This window comes from Megascapheus bottae, chromosome 5, assembly GCF_031878675.1.
Source record: "Megascapheus bottae isolate mThoBot1 chromosome 5, mThoBot2.hap1, whole genome shotgun sequence".
Classification (NCBI taxonomy): domain Eukaryota; kingdom Metazoa; phylum Chordata; class Mammalia; order Rodentia; family Geomyidae; genus Megascapheus; species Megascapheus bottae.
In genome coordinates, this window is record NC_143513.1 from 71,712,190 (window position 1) to 71,732,932 (window position 20,743).

The window sequence follows — 20,743 nt, forward strand, 5'->3', positions numbered from 1 at the left end:
TTCTATGTCAATTCTAGACCTTTTAATAGTGTATGTGTGTGTGTGTGTGTGTGTGTGTGTGTGTGTGTGTGTGTATGCTGTCATTGGGGCTTGAACTCAAGGTCTTGTCCCTGTGCTTTTTTTGAACTCAAGGTCTTGTCCCTGTGCTTTTTTTGCTCAAGAATAGCACTCTATTACTTGAGCGACCCCTCTATTTCTGGCTTTTTGGTCGTTAATTGGTGATAAAGATCTCAAGGACTTTCCTACTCAGGTTGGCTTTCAACCAAGATCCTCAGATTTCCACCTCCCAAATAACTAGAATTACAGGGGCTACCAGCCACAGACTTCTTTTTTCTTTCCAGGCCTGGGGCTTGAACTCAGGCCTGAGCACTGTGCTGGGGATTTCTCAAGCCTAGAGCTCTGCCACTTGAGCCACAGCATCACTTCTGGATTTTTTTCTGTCTACCGAGGAATTGAACCTGGTCATTGTGCATACTAGGCAAGGACTCTACCACTAGGCCAAACTCCCGGCCTAATGTTTTTTTAATAGATTGCATAAACACATACCTGAAGGGAGAAATCAAGAGTGCTACCCACACAGTAGTATAGGAAATGGAGATGGTTGTCCTGACAGAGCTTCCATGAGGCCTGCTCGCAGAACAGGACAGCTGTACACCAGCCCCAAAGAACAGGAGGTTCTCCGTAGATTCCGAAATACTTTTCTGTTACTCAGTTAAAAATTTCCGGTATTATCAGCTAGTGTAGTTTATTTGTTGCAGGGTGCCCGGATAGTTGTCTAAACACAATTCTGGGTGTATCTGTGAGGATGTGACATCGGGAGAGGAGTGTATGAATCTCTGGTTTGAGGAAAGAAGACTCCCATGCTTCGTGTATTGCTTTATCCAGTCAATTAGAATGAGACTTGAATAAAACAAACAAGCTGTATAAGAAGGAATGTCTGTTAATTGCTTGAGCTGGGACTTTAATCTTTCCCTGCCCTTGAACTAAAAGTAACACCATCAGCTCTCCTGATTCTCAGGCCCTCAGGTTCGTTCTGGAAGTGGATTACCTGCTTCCCTGGGCTTCCAGGTACCTACATACCCACAATGAATGTATGTATACGTCATTTTGGTTCTGTGATTCTGGAAAGCCCTGACGATTAGTATACTCACGTTGTTGGGAAGATCTGAAGCTTTCTTTTCAGACTTGATAATAGCACAGATTTCCTACCTATAGTAGCAAAGACTAATATGAGTCAGAAAATAAAGATTCTACCTCAATTTGTTAGTCAACCATGGATAGGACTCTAGACAATCCAGATGGTATGTATAAGCTAACTTCTGCTGCTGTAATGAAAACAAATCTGTACATAAGCAATGATTCTGTGAGTTGACTGCACTGTTCTTCTGGCCTGGCCTCCACTGATCTTTGCTCCCTCATGAATCCTGAGTGAGTTGACCTGGTGCTGGCTAATCTAGGCCCTGGGTGATCTAAGCTGGCTTTGTCCTAGAAATGGGAGGCAGGTGGCTAAGATGGACCCAAACTTCTTCAAAGGGGATAATCACAGCAACAGACAAGAGGATGCAGGACCCAAGCTTGCTCAAGTCTCTAGGTTTGCCATATTTGTTACTGTTCTGTTGGCCCAAATAAGTTACATAGCCAGGCCCAGACTAAACTGCTGGAGAAAGAGACTCTGCCTCTAGATGGAGGAAGCCACAGCATTTCCTTGCCAGAATAGTACACAGAGGCATGAGAACTGATGGTTGAATTTGCAATTACCACACTGAATTGGCCACTGTCATGCTTATCCAGCCTTAATGCCTCTCGAATCTTACAATGTGGACATCGGGACTGGCACGGATCACATCACAGATCTGACACTAAAGTTACATTACTTCCAAACAATGGCAGCAAGGGTTTGAGAGGCCAGCTTGTCCTTTTCCACACAAGCATTCTGCTAGCCTCTCTCCACTCATGTATGAATATTATTTTATTTGAGAGAACAGAAGTGGCAGATGTGCTCAGTATAGGAAGTAAAGCGAAGTGGTTGAGAAACCATTTATGTTTAGTACTTAGTAAGTGCAGGGCACATTTTGAGAGAGAGAGCCCTTAGTGGAGAAAGATTCCTGAGAAAATTTGGTCATTGAGGACAAATATATGTTGTAAAAGATGCCCAAAATGTCTATCTCATGCCTGCCAATTCCATGGGCAGGCATCCTCTGTCTCTAATAGACTTCACGTGAAACCAAGAACTATGAAGTCTCTACCTGCTTCTCATGGCTTCCTATGCCCATCTTTCTTTCATTCCTTTCTTTTAACTCTCCTCTCCTAGATTCTGCATAGACATGCCACATGAGGCAATTTCATCTTCTTCCTCAACTGTGTCTCTCTTCTTCAAGGACAATGACCAAGTTTTATTTTCATACTAGTTACTTCTCAGCATTGTGCCAAAGTGCATCCTAGCCGGCCCCTTTGGCTCCATTTACGTGCCTTGCCCTTCAAGATGCCCTCCCCTCCTTCTTCTCCACTCTTATCCTCATCTATGAAGCACCTGAGCATCTGTCCTGGGCTAGATGTTCTCTTATCTGAAGACTCTCCTAGACCAGCCTGGAGCCTTGCTTCATCCACATCATTGAGAGTGACAAATGGGAAATGACAAATGGGCTGCCTATACCTCCTTCCCTGAAGGCCTGTTGCACAAGCCCAGGCCAGACTATATGAACTAATCTCCTTGGGAATACTATTAGTATTATTATTTAAGTGTTTTGCAGCCCAACCATAATGTAATTCTCTCTTATCAAGAGACCAAGAAAGCTTTCATCTTTTCTGTAGCCACAGTACCTGAAACAGAATTCTCTATACAGTATAGAGCCTTCTAGGTTGTAACCAGTTGGTAGTACTGATTATTTGCTTTACTTGCAGCCTGCATGAGTTTCTCTGCTACACCATGATTCCATACTTGCTTTACACTAGATGAAATATGGCTATTTTCAAAGTGGGTGAGGGAAGGGTTATGGTGAGATTTCTTGCCTATTATATTTGTTTGTTTTCCATGTGCTCTTTCTTCTAGCTTGTTGTTGTTATTTTCTAGTTTTGTGTGTTTGTTTTTGAGACAGGTTCTCACTATGTAGCCCAGGTAGGTCCTTAGCACACAATCTTCCTATCTCGACCGCACTGAGTGTAGGATCATGTGGGCCACCATGCCAAGCTTCCTTCTGTTTTCACTATTTGGTGCCATTGAGGTGCTGTGACTATTAAATCGGGCATCTGTCACATTTTTGTTCCTTCCTGCCACTTCCTGTGATCATTTCTTTCCAGATTCCTCCTCATCTTTGATCTTCTGAGAAGCCTACCCTAACCCCCTTAATTCTTCATTTCTTCACCCCAAACATTTCATCCCATCCCTGAGGCTCATCACTTCAGTCATTTTGATCCTTTGTCTTTATGCCTTCCCTGATGGAATATGGGTTTTTGTAGCTAACGTAATCTGAGCTAGAAATTCTCAGTAATCCTCGCCTACTCCACTGCCCAGACTTTATCATTGGTTTGATTTGTCTGCCTCAGTCTTGGAGCTTTTAAGATAATCTCTTCCCACACTGTAATTTTTATATTTGATCTGTATACCAGAATGAGATTCAGGTACTCTATTATGCCTTTGCTATTTGCTGGAATAGATATGGTTTGTCTTCAAGTCCTACCTGGACTTGACCAGATCCTATTAGCACAAACAGTTATGGTAATGATAATCTTCATTTATTGTACTATCCTTTCTCAAATTTATTTATAACCATTATGTTTATGTTTGCGTGCTATTTTTGAAGGACATCTTCTTGCCATATTGGATCAAAATCCGAGATGATATTCTCCCAGCCCTTAGAGGTTCCATTCTTAGCCCCTATGAAAATGCAAAGTAAATGATTAATTGTGTAATTTTTGGCTTACTGTCCAATAATTTATTTTGTTGTTAGATAATAAGCTTCCTTTCCTATGGAGAATTATTCATTCTTCATAGAAGGGGATAAGAGAAAACACAAAAGGATAATGTCAACACACCACATTACCTAAAACTTAAGGGTTTCCCCTAAAAGATTTTTAACAAAAGGGCCGGGAGTTTGGCCTAGTGGTTAAAGTGCTTGCCTAGCATGCACGAAGACCCGGGTTCGATTCCTCAGTACCACATATATAGAAAAAAGCCAGAAGTGGTGCTGAGGCTCAAGTGGTAGAGCTCTAGCCTTGAGAAAGTCCAAGGACAGTGGTCAGGCCCTGAGCTCAAAGCCCAGGACTGGCAAAAAAAATAATAAATAAATAAAAAATAAAAATAAAAAAAAAGATTTTTAACAAAGCAGTTGAGTAGATGTAGTATTTTGATTGAGGATGTGGACTAGAACTCTAGCTAGACTCTTTTTCTTTGAGTCCTGACTTTGTCACTGTCTGACAAAATAGATTCAAAAAGTTATGTGATCTTTCTATGTCTATCTTTCTTCATCTATAATCTGGAAATAATAATATGGATCTTTACCTAGTAGAGACCCTGTATGAACTAAATGAATTCAGATATGTATAGCACTTAGATGGTTACCTAGTATATTATAATTATTCATAAATATTACTGTGGTCATATCTTACACACACACACACACACACATACACACACACACAAGTTTGTATTTTTGTAGTTTCTGGAAGGGGACAGTAAACAGTCTCCTAGTGACAGTTAGCTGGAGTTAGGCCCTATGGGGATGAGAGTGGGGAGAGACCCCTCAGAGGTATCACTACCTTTCAGAAAAAGAAATACACAGAAGCAAGACAAGCCTAAGCAGAAAGGGATACTTTCATGTCAGCCTTTACATTTATGACTAGCAAGATAATGAGGAAGGTAATTCTGAAAGCTTTATGTCAGCTTTACCAGTCCCTCAAGCACTGAGAAAGCTAATAGTCAATGGATGGTGTCCGTGAGGAATTTGTTCTCCTTCTCCCCTGACAGCCATTGTCAGGATCATTTTGTATTTGCAATTGCTGTCACTGAAGCGCGGAGAAAAGGCCCCTGTAAGGCCAGAAGGATGAGGGCGACTTCCCTGCAAGGATTTCTATTGTCATCACTATGGCAATAATAGCCACTGTAATTTCCATTCTGCTTTTCGATGGAGTGTCTACTTTGTGGAGCTTACAGCTATGGGATTTGGGTCACATAAAATCAGACTAGCAGAAAATCATGCTTTGTAGTCTTGCATGAGTATTTTGTAAAACTGCAAAGAGAACCTTTGTAACAAGATGAGCATAATTAACATTGCAGGTCACTTGATCACTACAATTATTTACGGAATGCTAATATATTTTTCAGAAGCTTTCAGATGTAATGTCAATTTGACACTCTTTATTTCTCCCTGTCTCTGGATTGTTAGACCCCTGCTAGTCCTCCTCTTCCCGCCCCCCACCCAAGGACATGGTTTATTATTTTGGGGAAGTGGTTGAAAATTGCAAATAAGGTCTCAGAAGTTTTCTGATCATTTTTCTTCATCATCCACCATTTAACCATGAGGACAGGAGCCATGTCTTCTACTTTCATTTATGTGTATCCTCATCTCCTGGCACTCTGGTTTACACCGGTTTCAATGTTAAATATTCAAAGTTAACTGGCTTTCTGACATCAGGGATATCAAACCTTTCCAAAGTATGACTCTGTGGAAAGAGTCCTTTATAGAGAAAGCATGATCACGTATAGGATGAAAAATGTCTATGAGGTGGGGTGCAGTTGGGAAGAAAGAGGGTGGAGACAAGGAAAAGGGCCTGGAGACAAAGCGAAAAAAAATGAGAAAGACAAGCAAAAAAAAAGAATGAATGAATGAAAGAAAAGAGAAAAGAAGAAAGAAAGGAGGAAGGAAAGAGAGAAAGAGAACGAAAAAAGAAAGATGAAGTAGGTGAGGGAAAAAACAGAGTGAGCATGCGCACACGGCAGAACTACAACTCCCAGAGTGCCGCGCGGCCCCACCTCCCCAGATGCCGGTTTCCTTGGCAACCCCACTACACACAGGATGGCAGTCCCGGAGAAAGGTCCCCAGAGATGGGTAGTGCCCTCTCTTGGGCACAACAGCTCCCGGGATGGAGCCCAGTCTCGGTTCTCACAAAAAGAGCGCCAGTCAGCGTTCCCCATGGGACGCAGGCCGAAGGGCAACTTCACCAAAACCTCCTCCTATTTGCTCCACCAGCTGGTGCAGCCCTACCAGGACTCGGACGGGGAAGGAGAAGAGGGCGAGGGCGACTGGGAATCGGAAGAGTCCTCCGTGTCCGAAATGCCGAAGCTGGAGGTGTGCTTCCCCCCCCCCCCCGCCCCAGGCTCAGCCACCCCTCCCCCGCGACCCCCACCCCACCCCAGGGCCTCCGCTCCTTTCCATGGACACTGGAGAGTGGGGACGGGAAGGGAGGCCTGCAGGTGCGGGGAGGTGAGGCCTGCACCTCCCCAGCACCTCTGCAGAGCTTGCCTGGTTGTCAGGAGGCAAGGTGGGGCCTGGACCTCCCCACAGCTGTTTCTTCTCTTCATCTCAGCGCCCCCTCCAAGTCCAAAGCAACCTGAAGGTGTTATCCATGACTTATCCTCCTGCTCCTTCTTCTCCTATCCTCTTCTCACATCTCCTTCTTTCGGCTTCCAAGAAATCATGAGCCTTCTTTCAAGAGCGTAAATGCATTTTGTTTTCCTACAGTATATGGTTAGGGCTGTTTGTTTGTTTGTTTTGGCTACCAGGAATCAGTGTTTTTCTTAATGTCAGTAGTTTCTTTTATGACAGTTTTTCTCTCACTGTTCCTGTATTTTGGAAGTGTAAAATTGCTTCCATTTTTTTTCAGAAGTAGATATAATAAAGGGAAATAATATTCCCAATATGCCCCCATTCTGTATGTTCTGACTTTCTCTTTTAGTTTCTTTGGGTCTTTTCCTTGTCATCCTTTTTCTTTGAAACCAAATGTATTACAGTGTGTGTGTGTGTGTGTGTGTGTGTGTGTGTGTGTGTGTGTGTGTGTGTGTATTGAAGCTTGAACTCGACCTGAGCACTGAGTTCAAGGCTAGTGGTCTACTACTTGAACCACAACTTCACTTCCAGCTTTTTAGTATTTAACTGAAGATGAAGATTTCATGAACTTTCCTGCTTAGAATAGTTTCAAACCTGGATCCTCAGATCTCAGCCTTCTGGATAGCTAAGATTACAGGTGTGAGCCACTGATACGAGGCTCTTGTTTCATTCTGTTTTCCTGTGCCCTTCACAACCTCCTATTTTGGCTTGTCATATTTTTACGGTGTTCTCCCCTCTTAACTGGCAATGTCTTTCGTTACTCTTGAACTTCATTATTGTACATCATAACTGTTTTTCTTCTTCCTTTCTTGGGTTCTTCTTCTTTTCTAAGTCATTTTGTTCACTTTGAACATTTAGCCCATTTTCCCACTCTCATCTGCCCAGCCCATTTTGTCTTTCCTCTTCTACTTCCTTCTATATGGATTGCTTAAAGTTGGCTATAGAAATTATTACTTTATTCATCATTTCTTGGTGTACTTTGCTCCATTTCACAGTGACAATCACAAAACTGTAGCAGTGTTTTTGCAACTTTGAAATGTTTGTATGTTTCCACTGGCTTCTACCCCAGAGGGATTCACAAATGAACCACCAGTATACTTTATTATTCTAATTAACACTTGCTCCTTGGCTATGGGGTTCATTAGTAGCATTGTTAATCTGTCTTCAGAATGTCATTAACCAAGTATACAGGAGGTTGACTTGAATGACTTATTATTCCTTTCTGGTTTGTAGGATGCATTTAGAAAAGGTCCGTCATTTCGTCTCCTTACACTCCAAATATTAATGTCTATTTCATGTTCTCATGATCTATTCTGGCTTTTCATAGTATTGTTTAAGTTTCAGTATGCTGAATAAACTGAAAAGTTTAAAAGAAACATTGGGACATCCATTGCTTTGTTTTGCATATTCTTAGTCAAGGGTTGTAACACTATGATGATCATGTAACTGCTGAGTACCCACAATGCAATTAGTCCCACACCTCAGCAACCCTAATGAATTTAAGAAAGTCAATACAGACCAGCTGTTCAAAGCACTGCTTTGGAATAAAATATTTATACTTGAGACTTGGTTTAGCCTTCTGTCAGTTGTAAGATCTTAAATGATTCACTTAACCTGTCTATGACTCATTCATAATGTGGAGATTATAATAAATGTCCTAGGACATTTTGGGGGATTAAATAAGATTTGATTTGTAAAATGCATAGTGTAATAGCTTACCATAGTTTATTAAAACAAATAGTAACATACACATTTATCTGCTAATTACAGCCATTTAGCCCACTTTTTTCTTCAGTACTAGAGTTTGAACTCAGAGGTATCATGTTTTATATGTAAATCTCCTCCCTCCAATCTCAGTCCACTTACTTATGCTTCTTTATAGGTAGGATTATAGGCACATACCACCATGCTCAGCTTATGGGTTGAGTTGGAGCCTTACTAAATTTTTACTAGCCTGAACAGTGATTCTCTTGATCTCTGACTACTGTGTTGCTGGATTTACAGGTGTGAGCATCACACCCAGCTACCATTAAACAATTTCATTAGATGTCACCAAAACAAACATTTATGGCTTTGCATAAGTCTTGGTCCCAAATTGATGCCAAACACCATTACTTGCCAGCCACCTAATGTGGGTCATAAGCCCTACTCATGGGATGGCTGTGAATATCAAACTTCACGACAAGTTACTTTAGGTATATCCTTAATAGAATTATAGTGTCTGATAAAGAACAGGCACTCAAGAATTTACAGAAGTAACAAATAATAGCAACACTGAGTGAGAGCTTGATTGAGGACATACATAGTCCCTGATCTCAAAGTGGGCTCAGATCTGAGTGGGTCACTGCCATCCAGTACCTGTGATGGTACATACAAAGAGATGATATGCAGAGTGATGATATACAGAGAGATGATATAGAGAGATGATATGCAGAGAAATGTATGGAATAGCTCAGTTGCAAGGATCAGGAGAAGTAGCTCTTGTCTGGGTGGGGACAGGCTGGTGGTCACTTTTCCTACTCAGAAGTTACAGGTGAGAGCACATAAAGCAGCAGAGTCAGGGCCAGATGATAGAAGGCTCTGGGCTATGGTGGACATGGGCTCGGGCCTCTTAAGCTGTGGAGAACTGCCCTGATGGTTGGATAGAGGGAGGGAATGGTTAGAGAATAGTACACTCTGAAAAGTGTCTAGAAACTTCTAGGGGGAGGGAAGAACAAGAAGAATCCGGATTGACAGTGGCAGTGGGAATGGAAGCCAAATAAAAAGAAATCCTTTAAGAACAGGCTCTGTGGCTCAAGGGGTAGGGCAGTAGCCTTGAGCTGAAGAGCTCAGGGACAATGCCCAGGCCCAGAGTTCAAGTCCCATGACACACACACACACACACACACACACACACACACACACACACGAAAGAGATCATTTAAACTATTTAGATGGGCAGTTGTGCAGTTGTTAAGTGAGTAGTAGAGGTCCTGGGATGAAGGCAAGGGGACAGAAGGAAGGGGTGTGGATGTGAGAATCATCATCTACAGTAGGAGCCAGGGACAGATGTGCCTATGCATGAGAGCATGTGGACATAGGAACAGGATGTCAGGAAATCAGAGTGGAAAACAGAACCTATGAAATCAACCAGGGCGAGCAAGAAACAGAGAGACCCCGAGCAGAACCATATCTCAGTGACAAGCCGATGAGGAAGAATCAGGAAAGGAACTGGAAAGGACTGGCTAGCGACCCAGAAGAAGGAAACAGAGCTAATGTGCTGAGGGAGGCCAAGGCAAGAAAGAGACCCAAGAACGTGGCAATGGGCTAGGCTCAACGGGGAGAAAAAAAATCCTCATTCACTTTGCCTATTTGATTAAACCATGATACTGCCATGGAGCAGAGACCATAAGGGAGCAGAAGTGGGAGGGTGTGCCATGCAGAGTCTTGCCTTGGGGACCTTGCCCCCTGTCAATGGCCATGCAGAAAAACAAAAGAATGACAACAGTGACAGAACCACCCTTTGTGTGGAATGTCTTCTCATTTCCAGGAAATGAAATAGGGGAATGGGGTTATGTGAACTTCATCTCTATTGCCACCCAGCTCTTACATAAGACCCTGGAATGTATTTAGAAAACAGGCTGATTGGGGTGAAAACAAGCTGACTTAGCCATGGAGTTTCCACCGTCATTTGAATATAACCTCTATCTTTCATCAGTGGCACTTGCTGGGTTATACGCACTGTGCTAAGAGCTTCATAGATGTTACTTTTTTACTCTTCCCCCAAACACTAAAAAGGGGTGCAGGAGAGCTAACTTGGTAGCTTTTACAGTTGAGGCTATGAAATAAACTGACAATAGATTAACATGTAATCAGGTATACATATTTATTATTTACTAATTAAAAAATTACATGCATAGAGATATCACAAGACACAATAAAACATGTTTGTAGAGGACTGAGAGAGAGAGGATCCAGGCCACTCAAAGGAGAGTAAATGCTTTGTAGGAAAAGGTCCTAAGAATAGATGAGAGTTATCATTGTTTGGGACAAATTTTGAGTGTGATGTCAACTTTTCTCCTGTCCTGTGACAAGGGTTCCTCTCCTCTGGCTGATGGAACTGCCCAGTGAGATTTGTGACAATTGCATTCCTTGGGGAGTATATGTTTTTCCACAGATAAAAGAACCTCAGAGAAAGCCTCTCCTTGCATTTGCTGTTTTTCAAGGGCCTTCAGCTCAAACCAATCAATATATCAAAGCAGCATATTTTCTCCTTTGGAGAAAAATCACATTTCCTATGTATAGATGAAAGATATGAGACTCAGAGAAAACTCTGCTTCCCCAAAGTCACAGATCCAAAAGAGGAGAGAGTTCAAACCGGGCCTACACCATCCAAAGTCCACAAGTTACCTTCATGCAGGCAGTGTTTTTCTAGGCTAGGAGGAAATCTAGGGAAAAGGGATATCTTAAAATAACACAAGCCTATATCCTAAAACTCAGTCCCATTAATGATTGGCTTTTGGATGAATAACGAACGCCTAGAGAGAGGACATTTTGCCATCATCACAAGCCCATCAGAATTAGGTACAGTGGTGACTGATGCTGTTGCTATATTCTCTGTCATCTGCCAATTCCAGTGTAATGTGCTGGTCATATGAAGTTGAAGGCAACCAAGACAGACCCTGGATCACTTGTTACCTCTTCTCTCCATCATTACTGGGGAAACAGTGTGTTGGGTCTATGTGACATCCATAGTTCAAGAGCCAACCTCCTTGTGGAAATGTTTGTCATTTCTTCATCTTGTACTTTATAACGATCCAGCAACTAATAGGAAACAAACTGGAGGCCTGTTTGGTTCCAGCAAGAACACCAGACTTAGAGAACTAATGGATTTCTTTTGATGTAAATCTCTGGGGGTAAGCAGTTGAGTGGGAAATTGTTCTGGGCTCAAGCAAATCTGAGTTTTCATTCCAGCTCTGTCAAGTACATATATACATGCAGCTTCAGGCAAGGTGGGCTCTTAATCTGTGAAATGGAGATAATGATGCTTACTTTAGAGCTGTCAGAAAGATTACACTGAATTGATCCACCAAGAGCTCACACATGAAGAAGCATGGAACTAACGGCAGACTTGGTAAACGACTGGTGTTTCTGTGGCTCCTGTGTTCCTGTGACTTTGAATGCCTAGTATATGTGGCATATCAGTGGCTAAGAAAAATGAATCCAGTAGATATTTATTTAGTTGCATGTCCTTCCACACAGCATTTTCTTTGGGGACTGGGTATGACAATGTGGATTATTTCTTTTCTGATGGGAATCCTTTCTTTATCTCTCTGGCTGTTTCTTTTTTGCAGGAGGAATTTGATGGGGTCCTGAGAGAAGAAGCTGTGGCTGATGCGCTCCACAATTTGGGGCGATCGGGCCTGGGGACGGAGCAGGTTTACCTTGATCTCTGTTTATCAGTGAGTATGATGAGGCCATCCTGACCACAACATGTGGGATTTCTTTGGTACTCAGCTTCAAAGAGCACTGGTTGATCCAGTCTTCAGCTCCCCAGATTTCTTGTTTCCAGTCACTGCACACTCTCCTTTATCTTAAGTAGTCTACTTGATAGTAATCAATGCTTTCTTTCCAGGAGGTTGAATTTGATTCTGTAAAACCAATCAAAAACTCTTTAAGAATTTTCTCTCTGATCAGTGAAAGCAATACTGAAATTTATGTCTGAATCCAAAGGAATTAAGTATTTTGATATTGACTTTCCCCTTGAAGTGTGTCTAGAAGTAAGTAGCTTTGAGCTGTACTCTATTTTCCAAAAATCCCTGTCACTGAAGGAAAAAAAAACAGTTGTTTTGGTCCCCGTTTTCTCATGAGAGGCTGTAGGAGCGGACTCCTCAGAGGACATTCTTCCCTTCTTTTACTTCCTTTTCATCTCAGACAAGTAATTTAACTCTTTCTTTGCTTCTTTATTATAAAGCACTAAAATATCCCTTCAAGATCCACAGAGTAAATGTAGCTACATGAAGACAAATAGCACACTGAAATTTACTTACTTAGGACTGTGAGCTAGCTCCTTCATGACAGCTCACGAGACTATCCTATCCTGGATTCAAATTGCTAAACTCTTCCAAGAATGCTGTGCTGTTGCTCACCTGAGCTTCTTTGCATATCCCTCAAGGTCAGTGCAGCAGAGTCTCTGCTTTTGTCCTCGATATTTTACTACTGAGACCAGAGGTACCTCAACCAGTCAGGCTGTAAAAGGGGACCTTATGCATACCACATAGAATGTAATTCCCACGGCCTGTACAGCTTATGCAAGTCCCTTTCAGTCCATATCCCACCTTAAATTCATCTACCAAAAAAAAAAAGCAATCCTTTAAACCTTATTTCAGCCAGAGGGAGTGCAGCTTAACCTATTTTGCCACTGACCTCCTATATTTGAGATACTTCATGTTAAATTGCTTAGTCTTAATAACCCATCTTACTGAAAACACTTTCTTTTTAGTGTTTTCCCCCTCCTCTTCATAGTTTACTGATGTTACACATTACATTTTGTTTTCTTTTATTATTTATGTATATGTCTTCTCTTTGCCAAGATCAAAAATTTATTTTCTTTCTTTAGTTATTTGACTATATATCTTTAAGTAGTTGTACAAAGTAGTGGGTTTAACTCTACATGTCAGATATTGGGAGGATATTGTATCTTGATCAATCTCACCCCTTTTAGCATTCTCTTCTATCACTCCCCATCCCATCACTGTCTTTCTCATTATGCTAAGCATAATAAGATCTTGCACATAGTAGGTATTAGGTATCAGTACTTACTTATTACTATGAGCAGTCTTCATTAAGCAATCATCATTAAACTGTATGAGAATTTGCTTATAATGACTCTCCTTTAGTGGATTTCTTTCCTAACATGACATAAACCACAAGATCCAATTATGTGGTCACTCTTCTTGAACTTTCCTCAAAGCAGAATTTCCTAGAATGAATTTTGGACAAGGATCCACGTGATTTGAATCCTTTCTTTCTCTCTCTCTCTCTCTCTCTCTCTCTCTCTCTCTCTCTCTCTCTCTCTCTCTGACTTCTGGCTGTTTTTATATGGCTCTGTACTTCATTTTCCTCACATCTACATTGGGAACAATCTGCTGTACAGATGTCTTAGTTTTGTTTGTTTTTTTTGATCCGTTCAGATGGTTGTGAAAGAACTTTGAAAATGCGCTCTGGGAAGGTGTAGGAAGTATTGTTATTAATAATCTCCTGATTGAGTGTGAACTCTCTTTAAAACTTCATTTAAATTCTAGGCATTTGCTTTCTTACTTCTACTAGATAAAAGCTTTGTCTTTATTGCTATTATGTATTTTTTAACAAAAAACTCTGCTCTAAAGGTCTTCATGAACACTGCTTTAATTTGTCTTTTCATGTTGCATTCATTCTTGCTAACAACACTAATTTTCTTCAGAGAAATGCTTTTTTTAACAGAGCTCACAATCTGTTCTTGAAATCCCATTAGTAGCACACTTAAGATTTTGTTCTCTTGCTTCTATACTTTTGAAAGAAATCCTAGATTTCTTTCCCTCCACTATTTTTTCCAGATGTTTATGAGAGGCTTGATAGTAGCTTGTTACAGTGATATTAATGTCTTTTAAAAAATCTTTTATTTTCATAGGGTTTTGATCTAGCTGACATTAGAATTCTGAGTAGATATGTTCACCTACAGAAGTTGGATCTTTCAAAGAATAAAATTGAAGGTATGTAACTTGCCATTCTAGTAGATAGATCATGGAATTCCTTTAAAAATTACATTTTACAACACGTCATTTGAAATACGATGTAAAGATCAATGTTAATAAAGTCTTTAATAAAAAATAAAAACGTTACATTTTATCTATACATTTTATCTATACATTTGATCTATACTAAGCTTAGTACAGGTGGCATGTAGATCAGTTTGCATATGAATCCTTTGTTTCCCAGGCCCCTGCCCATTATAAAAAGAAGGAAGGAAGAAGGGAGGAGCACTGGTGGACTGACAGGGAAGAAATAGGCCCAGATCTGTAGTATTCTGATATGATCGAAATGCACTTAGTAAGACTTAAAGGTCCAAATGGAAAGTTTGCTTTCTTTTTCTCTTTTATGAGAGTGGTCAGTCCATTTTAATATTTCCTGAATGTTTGATGATTCCTTCTTCTTTTCTTCTGTTTCTTAATATAGATGAATGTCTTTTACTCACTGATGGATTCTTTTCTTTGTTTTACTTTTGCATTTTCTTTTTCAACCCAAGCTAGTTACTTCTATTATTATTTGAGCACCCAGAACTTCTCTCTCTCCCTCCACCCCGCTCTCTCTATCTCTGTGGTTAGCTGGTTCTTTCAGTGTTACAGTGTGTAGTCCTCTCTCTATATTTTTATGACACTTTTTTCACATTTAATGAAATTAGTCTTATGATTGTCATAATTTCTTCAACATTTGATCTTTGATTATGATTTTGTGATCTTATTTGGCATTAGTAGCATATGATTTATTTTTCTTTAGACTGTTATATGAGTAAGCAAATCATAATTCCTGGCTTGCTTTTTCTGTTGATGACCTTTCTGTTTGCTTTATTTATCTGCCTTTTAAAACTGACAAATGTTGCGGATGCAGTCTCTTTGTTTCACGTTTTATTTCCTCAACATGCGTCGTTTAATGGTCAAGAAGATTCTATCCCACTTTACTTCTTAAGATGTTGCTGTTGTTGAAAGACGTTAAAATTCTTTTCTAGATAAGCACGCAGTTGCTCGCGGCGCACACACATGCACCCCAAAGCAACCTGTCTGTCGTTCTAGCTGCTCTGGTGGCTGAGATCTCAGGATCCTGCCCGGGCTGGCTTTGAACTGTAGTTGTGGCTCCAGTGGTAAACACTAACATGGAGCACAAAGGCTCAGAGACAGTGCCCAGACCCTGGGTTCAAGCCCCAGCACCAGTGTGTGTGTGTGTGTGTGTGTGTACACGCATGCACACATTATTTTGAAAGAGTACAAGCAAGATCACGACTCGAGAGACTGCCCAGCGCTGCCCACCCTCTCCCTGGACCCCAGGGTGGCCTTCCTTCACTGGATCGGTCTTGGAGGGGCGGTGCAGGGGAAGGACCCAGCTCTGTCTGCAGTTGTGGCTGAAGCTGTCCTCTCCACTCAGGGGCTCCTCTCCCCTCCCGTGCGGCCTGCCTCCATCCCTTCCTCCAGAGGCTTTGGGTCGGCCACAGGTCCCGCACAAGAGCGGGTTTCATTTGTGATATTCTGAGGTAGAGCGTATTTGGCTTGCTGGACCCCCATCCTCGGAGGGGCACTGAGCGGGCCTGAGGATCCGCCTTTGGGTTTAGGCTGCTGATGCGGACACGAGGTGCTCCTGCCATCTGCTGGCCAAAGTGGTCCCTGCACCCGGCAGAGACCTCCGCAACGCAGACCCCCAGCTAGGCACAGCTGCCGCTTCTGCTTTAAGACAGATGTCTATGGCAGTCACAGTTACTGCCAGCCTAGGAATAGTTGTTGGGCTCCAGCAAGGGTTTAGGGGCTCAGTACAAGTTCACACAGTCGAGACCATGCCTGTTAGACATGTTGGCTGAGCTCAAAATAGATACATACAGCGGCCGGGAGTGTGGCCGAGTGGTGGAGTGCCTGCCTAGCATACATGAAGATCTGGGTTAGATTCCTCTGTACCACGTACACAGAAAAAGCTGAAGGGGGGCTTGGCTCTAGTGGCAGAGCTCTCTAGCATTAAGAAAACTCAAGGGCAGTGCCCAGGACCTGAATTCAAGTCCCAGGACTGGCAAAAAAATAGATAAATACAAACCATTAAAGCTTCCTCTCACAAGCTGCTTCCCTTGATTGAATCGTTAATTTTGACCAAAATGTTAATGTCTCAATGTGTTAAATTCCATTTGGAATTCCTATTAGCACATAGCCTTTGTTTATTTGATATTCAAGTTTCAGGACATTTTCTTGGAATAAAATGCAATTCTCAGTTGTAATTTTGAATCAATCCAGAGCTAAAGTACAATAGTAGCAACAATCTAAATCATTTCAAATAATTAATGAGATTTAGGATTAAGTCCAACTAAAACAAAATTGAATTTACAACAAAAGAGAGTTTCCTAATTATGTCATTTCCAGTCTTCCAAAAAGACTTAATTCTGTTATTTAGAGCTAATTATCAAGGGGGATTATCTGAGGCTTTAGTTTTACATCTTTTCCTCTGAGTTTGGTAATTTTTGGAGCCGTTAGGTATTTGCAGATTGTTGGAGAATGAGCGAGGGACATGCTGGAGGCTTAAGCCATTGGTTACTTGGCTGTCCTGGAAATAGGTGGGCTGTGGTAGAATTGTTACCTTTAAGAGAGTTTTCCACATAATTCTATGTATATTTTGTACACTCCTGATTTTATTAATGTGACTCATCTGGAATACATAAGATGTCATCAGGGCCAGGAGTTTGGCCTAATGGTAGAGTGCTTGCCTAGCATGCACCAAGACCCAGGTTTGATTCCTCTGTACCACATATATAGAAAAAGCTAGAGGTGGTGTTGTGGCTCAAGTGGTAGAGCTCTCGCCTTGAGAAAGCCCAAGGACAGTGCTCCGGCCCTTAGTTTAAGCCCTAAGACTGGCAAAAAAAAAACATACATAAAATAATAACCTCTGCTTTTTTTTAAACAAGTGATTTTCTCTAGTTACTTAGTTGACTTAACTATTCTGTATGGATTTTCTTTCCCCCAGATTTGTCTTGTGTGAGTTGCATGCCTTATCTTCTAGAACTTAATGCGTCTCAAAATAAGCTGACTACGTTCTTCGATTTCAAGCCACCCAAAAATCTCAAGGTATACTTATCACCATCTTGATTTTTCAAAATATAATAAATAAGCAAAATAGTGCTAAAATAGAGACATTAGAGAGAATAAACTGTAGGAGTATATAATGTGTTTGGATTGAAATTTTAAAAAGAAATACTTATGCATCATTTACTTTGGGGATAGAAGGTGGTTTGTCAACAGCTATTGTCTTTTTAGGAAGCTTTTCTGAAACTTCTTGTTCAAAGAATGACTTCTCTTCTCTTCTTGCCCCTATTTAAATAGTCGTTCTTGTGTTTCTTTTGTGACAGCAGGGCAATTTTATCTGAAAAGCCTGTGAAACTTCTTTAGGGACTCAGCTTTTTGCCATCTTCATTACTTCACCTTTACTCTTTAGGAAAATGATGGGCTCAGATCCCCTGTCCTGATTCTGTTTTTCTGAAGCAGGAATGGGCTCCCTGGGACCTTCTCACCATTTGGGAGGGATGTTTCTTCATTCCAACAGAACCCAGGTCGCCTGTGGGTAGTGTGGGTGAGGCCTCCAGCTGTGTTTCTAGTCCGGCCAGATACCCTGGCTCTTGGCCTATGGACCAGACCTGCGTGGACAGGTCGTGGAGCACTTGTGCCAGGTTTGTCTATACACTGAAATCACTGGGGCAATTTGAGAACTACTGAGTTGGAATCGATTGCCAGTGGTGCTGCCAGTAGCCCAGGCTAAAGCCTGGCCTTTTGACATATTAAGTGACAGCCCTTCCCCTCCCCCCACCCGTGACTGTACTGTATTGACAATTTAAAACCATCACTACAGAGCTTCTGCTATATTCCTGCCTATTGGATTAAAATAGTTAATTAAAAAGTTATTTTAAGAACTGGAGGCCTAGCTCATCAGTTACAGCACTTGCCTAGCATGTAGTAGGCACTTAGTTCAAACCCCAGTACACACACATACACACACACACACACACACACACACACACACACACACACACACACACACACGGGGGATCGCGCGTACACGTACAAAGGTATTTTAAGGAATTTTCTTTTGCTAGTCCTGGGGTTTGAACTAGGCCTGAGTGCTGTCCTTGGACTTTCTCAAGGCTAGGGCTCTACCACTTGAGCCACATCACCATTTCCAGTTTTTTTTCTATGTATGTGGGACCGAGGACTCGAACCCAGGTCTTCATGCATGCTAGGCGAGCACTCTACCACTAGGCCAAACTCCTCGCCCTTAAGGAATTTTTGAACAACTATTACTAAGTTAGCTGAGATCTAAATATTCTACTGAGGGTTACACAAAGCTGAAAAAGTATTTGAAGGCAAGAATTAGATGTTCTCCCTAGGATATTGAAACAACTTAATTTTTTCTATTATTCCATATCACTTCATTTTTATCAGTCATATGGTTTTTCCTCTGGAAGTTTTAGTTACTTCTTGGATGACATTCCTCTGTCCAGCCAAGCCAGTAAGGTGCCTATCTGTCGGTGACGTGGGTTGTGCCGACCCAGGGTTTACAAGAACAGTACTTGCAGGACTGACTAGATTCTCCTCTGTCACCGTGGTCACCTGGCTCTGAGCCCCGGGGACAGCAGTCTTGGTAACAGCCTGACCCCTCTTCACCCGCAAAAAATCATTTCCTTCCTTGGAGTTTCTTTGAGTCATATCTACTTTGCCCTTCCCCAAAGACTCCCACCAAACAACTCAGACCACATGATACCCGCCATCTTTAATGTTCTAATGACTTGGAGAATTAAGCACAAGCACATTGGCAACTTGAGAAAAGTGCTTGGCTGAGTCCCTGCCCACCTAGGTGGGTCATTAAGACCCTTTAAGGATCCAGTGTTTTCAACTCACCATCTCTCTTAATTCTCCCATCAACCTGTAATGAGTTGGCACTGCTCCATTTTACAGGTGGGGGACACTGAGATTCACAAAGGCCTTACTTCATCTTTATAGGGTGTAGAAAGGCTGAAATGAACCAGTGGCTGAGACCCCCAGATCACCATGTATCCCCTAAAAAGCAGGCTCCAATTAGAACTATTTCCTACCCTCTTGAGAAGGTAGGCTTATTTCTTATTTAGTGTCTGGTGCTCATTCCACCAACCAGAGGTAGCTTGCAGGGTGGTACTGACACTTGTATTTCCTCAAATACTTTCCATCTTGTAAGGTGAAGAATGAGTGTTTGATTTGGTGAGCTCTTCCTGTAAGCTCTTAGTTCCAAGGGAGTCAGAACAATATCATAATCCTTGTGAATTTTTCCATGAACCGTAACCTTGCGGGTCCTTACAGGGCACAGGACTGGCCCTTAGCCCTGACTGATGCTAGTTAATAGACATCCATGCTATGGTACATGATGAAGGTATGATGAAGAAATCAATTACAAGCAGGCCCACAGAATGGTAAGTTTATTCTAGTCAGTCATTACATAGAAGGAAGAAATGAATGTGAAATTCCATGTACACTATGCCAAGCTTATTTTATAGAAGTTTTCTATGTTTACCATTGGTGCATAAACAAACTTCTCTCCCAATTTTGTTTTCCTTAATGCCACTTGGTTTGCATATTTCTATTTCTTCCTGTGGGGCTAGCCTAATGTGTTATACTAACTAGGTAACCCCACTGTGACATTTGTAATAGACCTGATCATGTTACTGCTCTTGCCTTTGAATGCTTTCTAACTTGGTGTTTAGTGTAGAAAGGTGTTCTCTCAGTGAATTGTTGGGAATGGAATCACCATTTTGAAGACTATGAAAAGATGCAAATAATAAGACAAGACTTGCTCTGTTATTGTTTGATGTGTTTCCAGACTACGATTGCTGTGATCATTGGAGTGTTTCAAAACTCTTGGCATCTTCTTTCCTTTAAAAAAAAATTGTACTAGTCCTGGGGTTTGAACTGTGGGGCTTGTACATTGTCCTTGAGCTCTTTTCTCAAAGCTAGTGTTCTACCACAGTTCCACTTCTGGCAGTTTTGGTTCTTAATTAGAGATAAGAGTCTCTCAGTCTGCCTCCTTTTTTAAAAAAATAGCTTTTGTTTGTTTGTTTTAGGCTAATAGATGAATTAAAGTTATTTCATTTTTGTCATCTATTTTTTCATATATTTTTATAGTAAAAATAGAAGGGTTACATTATATTCACCAGCTAGAAGGTGCATTACTTCACAAACATTAATACCCTTTCTCATGTCTTGGCCCCCATTTCCCTCATCTTGTTTTCCCCCCTTCCCTATCTGATTTCAAATAACCAAATGAGAATATATACAATATATCAGATAACAAGGTGAAATACTGTAGCAATATGAGATAACCAAGGGACAGCTAAAGAGAGAGATAACATAGTACATTAAGGACAACAATCACTCATTATATGGTTTTTTGTTTCTATATCCTGGAAGTCCTTTTAT

At 41.4% G+C, this 20,743-nt stretch overlaps 1 protein-coding gene across 1 annotated transcript in view; it reads left to right on the plus strand.

Annotated features, from left to right (window-relative positions):
* The first annotated feature begins 6,041 nt into the window (after nucleotides 1-6,041).
* LOC150063599 (leucine-rich repeat and guanylate kinase domain-containing protein-like) overlaps nucleotides 6,042-20,743 on the plus strand; it is an 88,405-nt gene continuing 73,703 nt past the window's right edge. Inside the window, exons 1-4 of the mRNA XM_090333324.1 lie at nucleotides 6,042-6,284; nucleotides 11,876-11,983; nucleotides 14,191-14,272; nucleotides 17,271-17,371. Coding sequence (XP_090189450.1) covers nucleotides 6,129-6,284; nucleotides 11,876-11,983; nucleotides 14,191-14,272; nucleotides 17,271-17,371 — 447 coding nt within the window. The 5' untranslated portion in view covers nucleotides 6,042-6,128. The remainder of the gene's footprint in view (nucleotides 6,285-11,875; nucleotides 11,984-14,190; nucleotides 14,273-17,270; nucleotides 17,372-20,743) is intronic.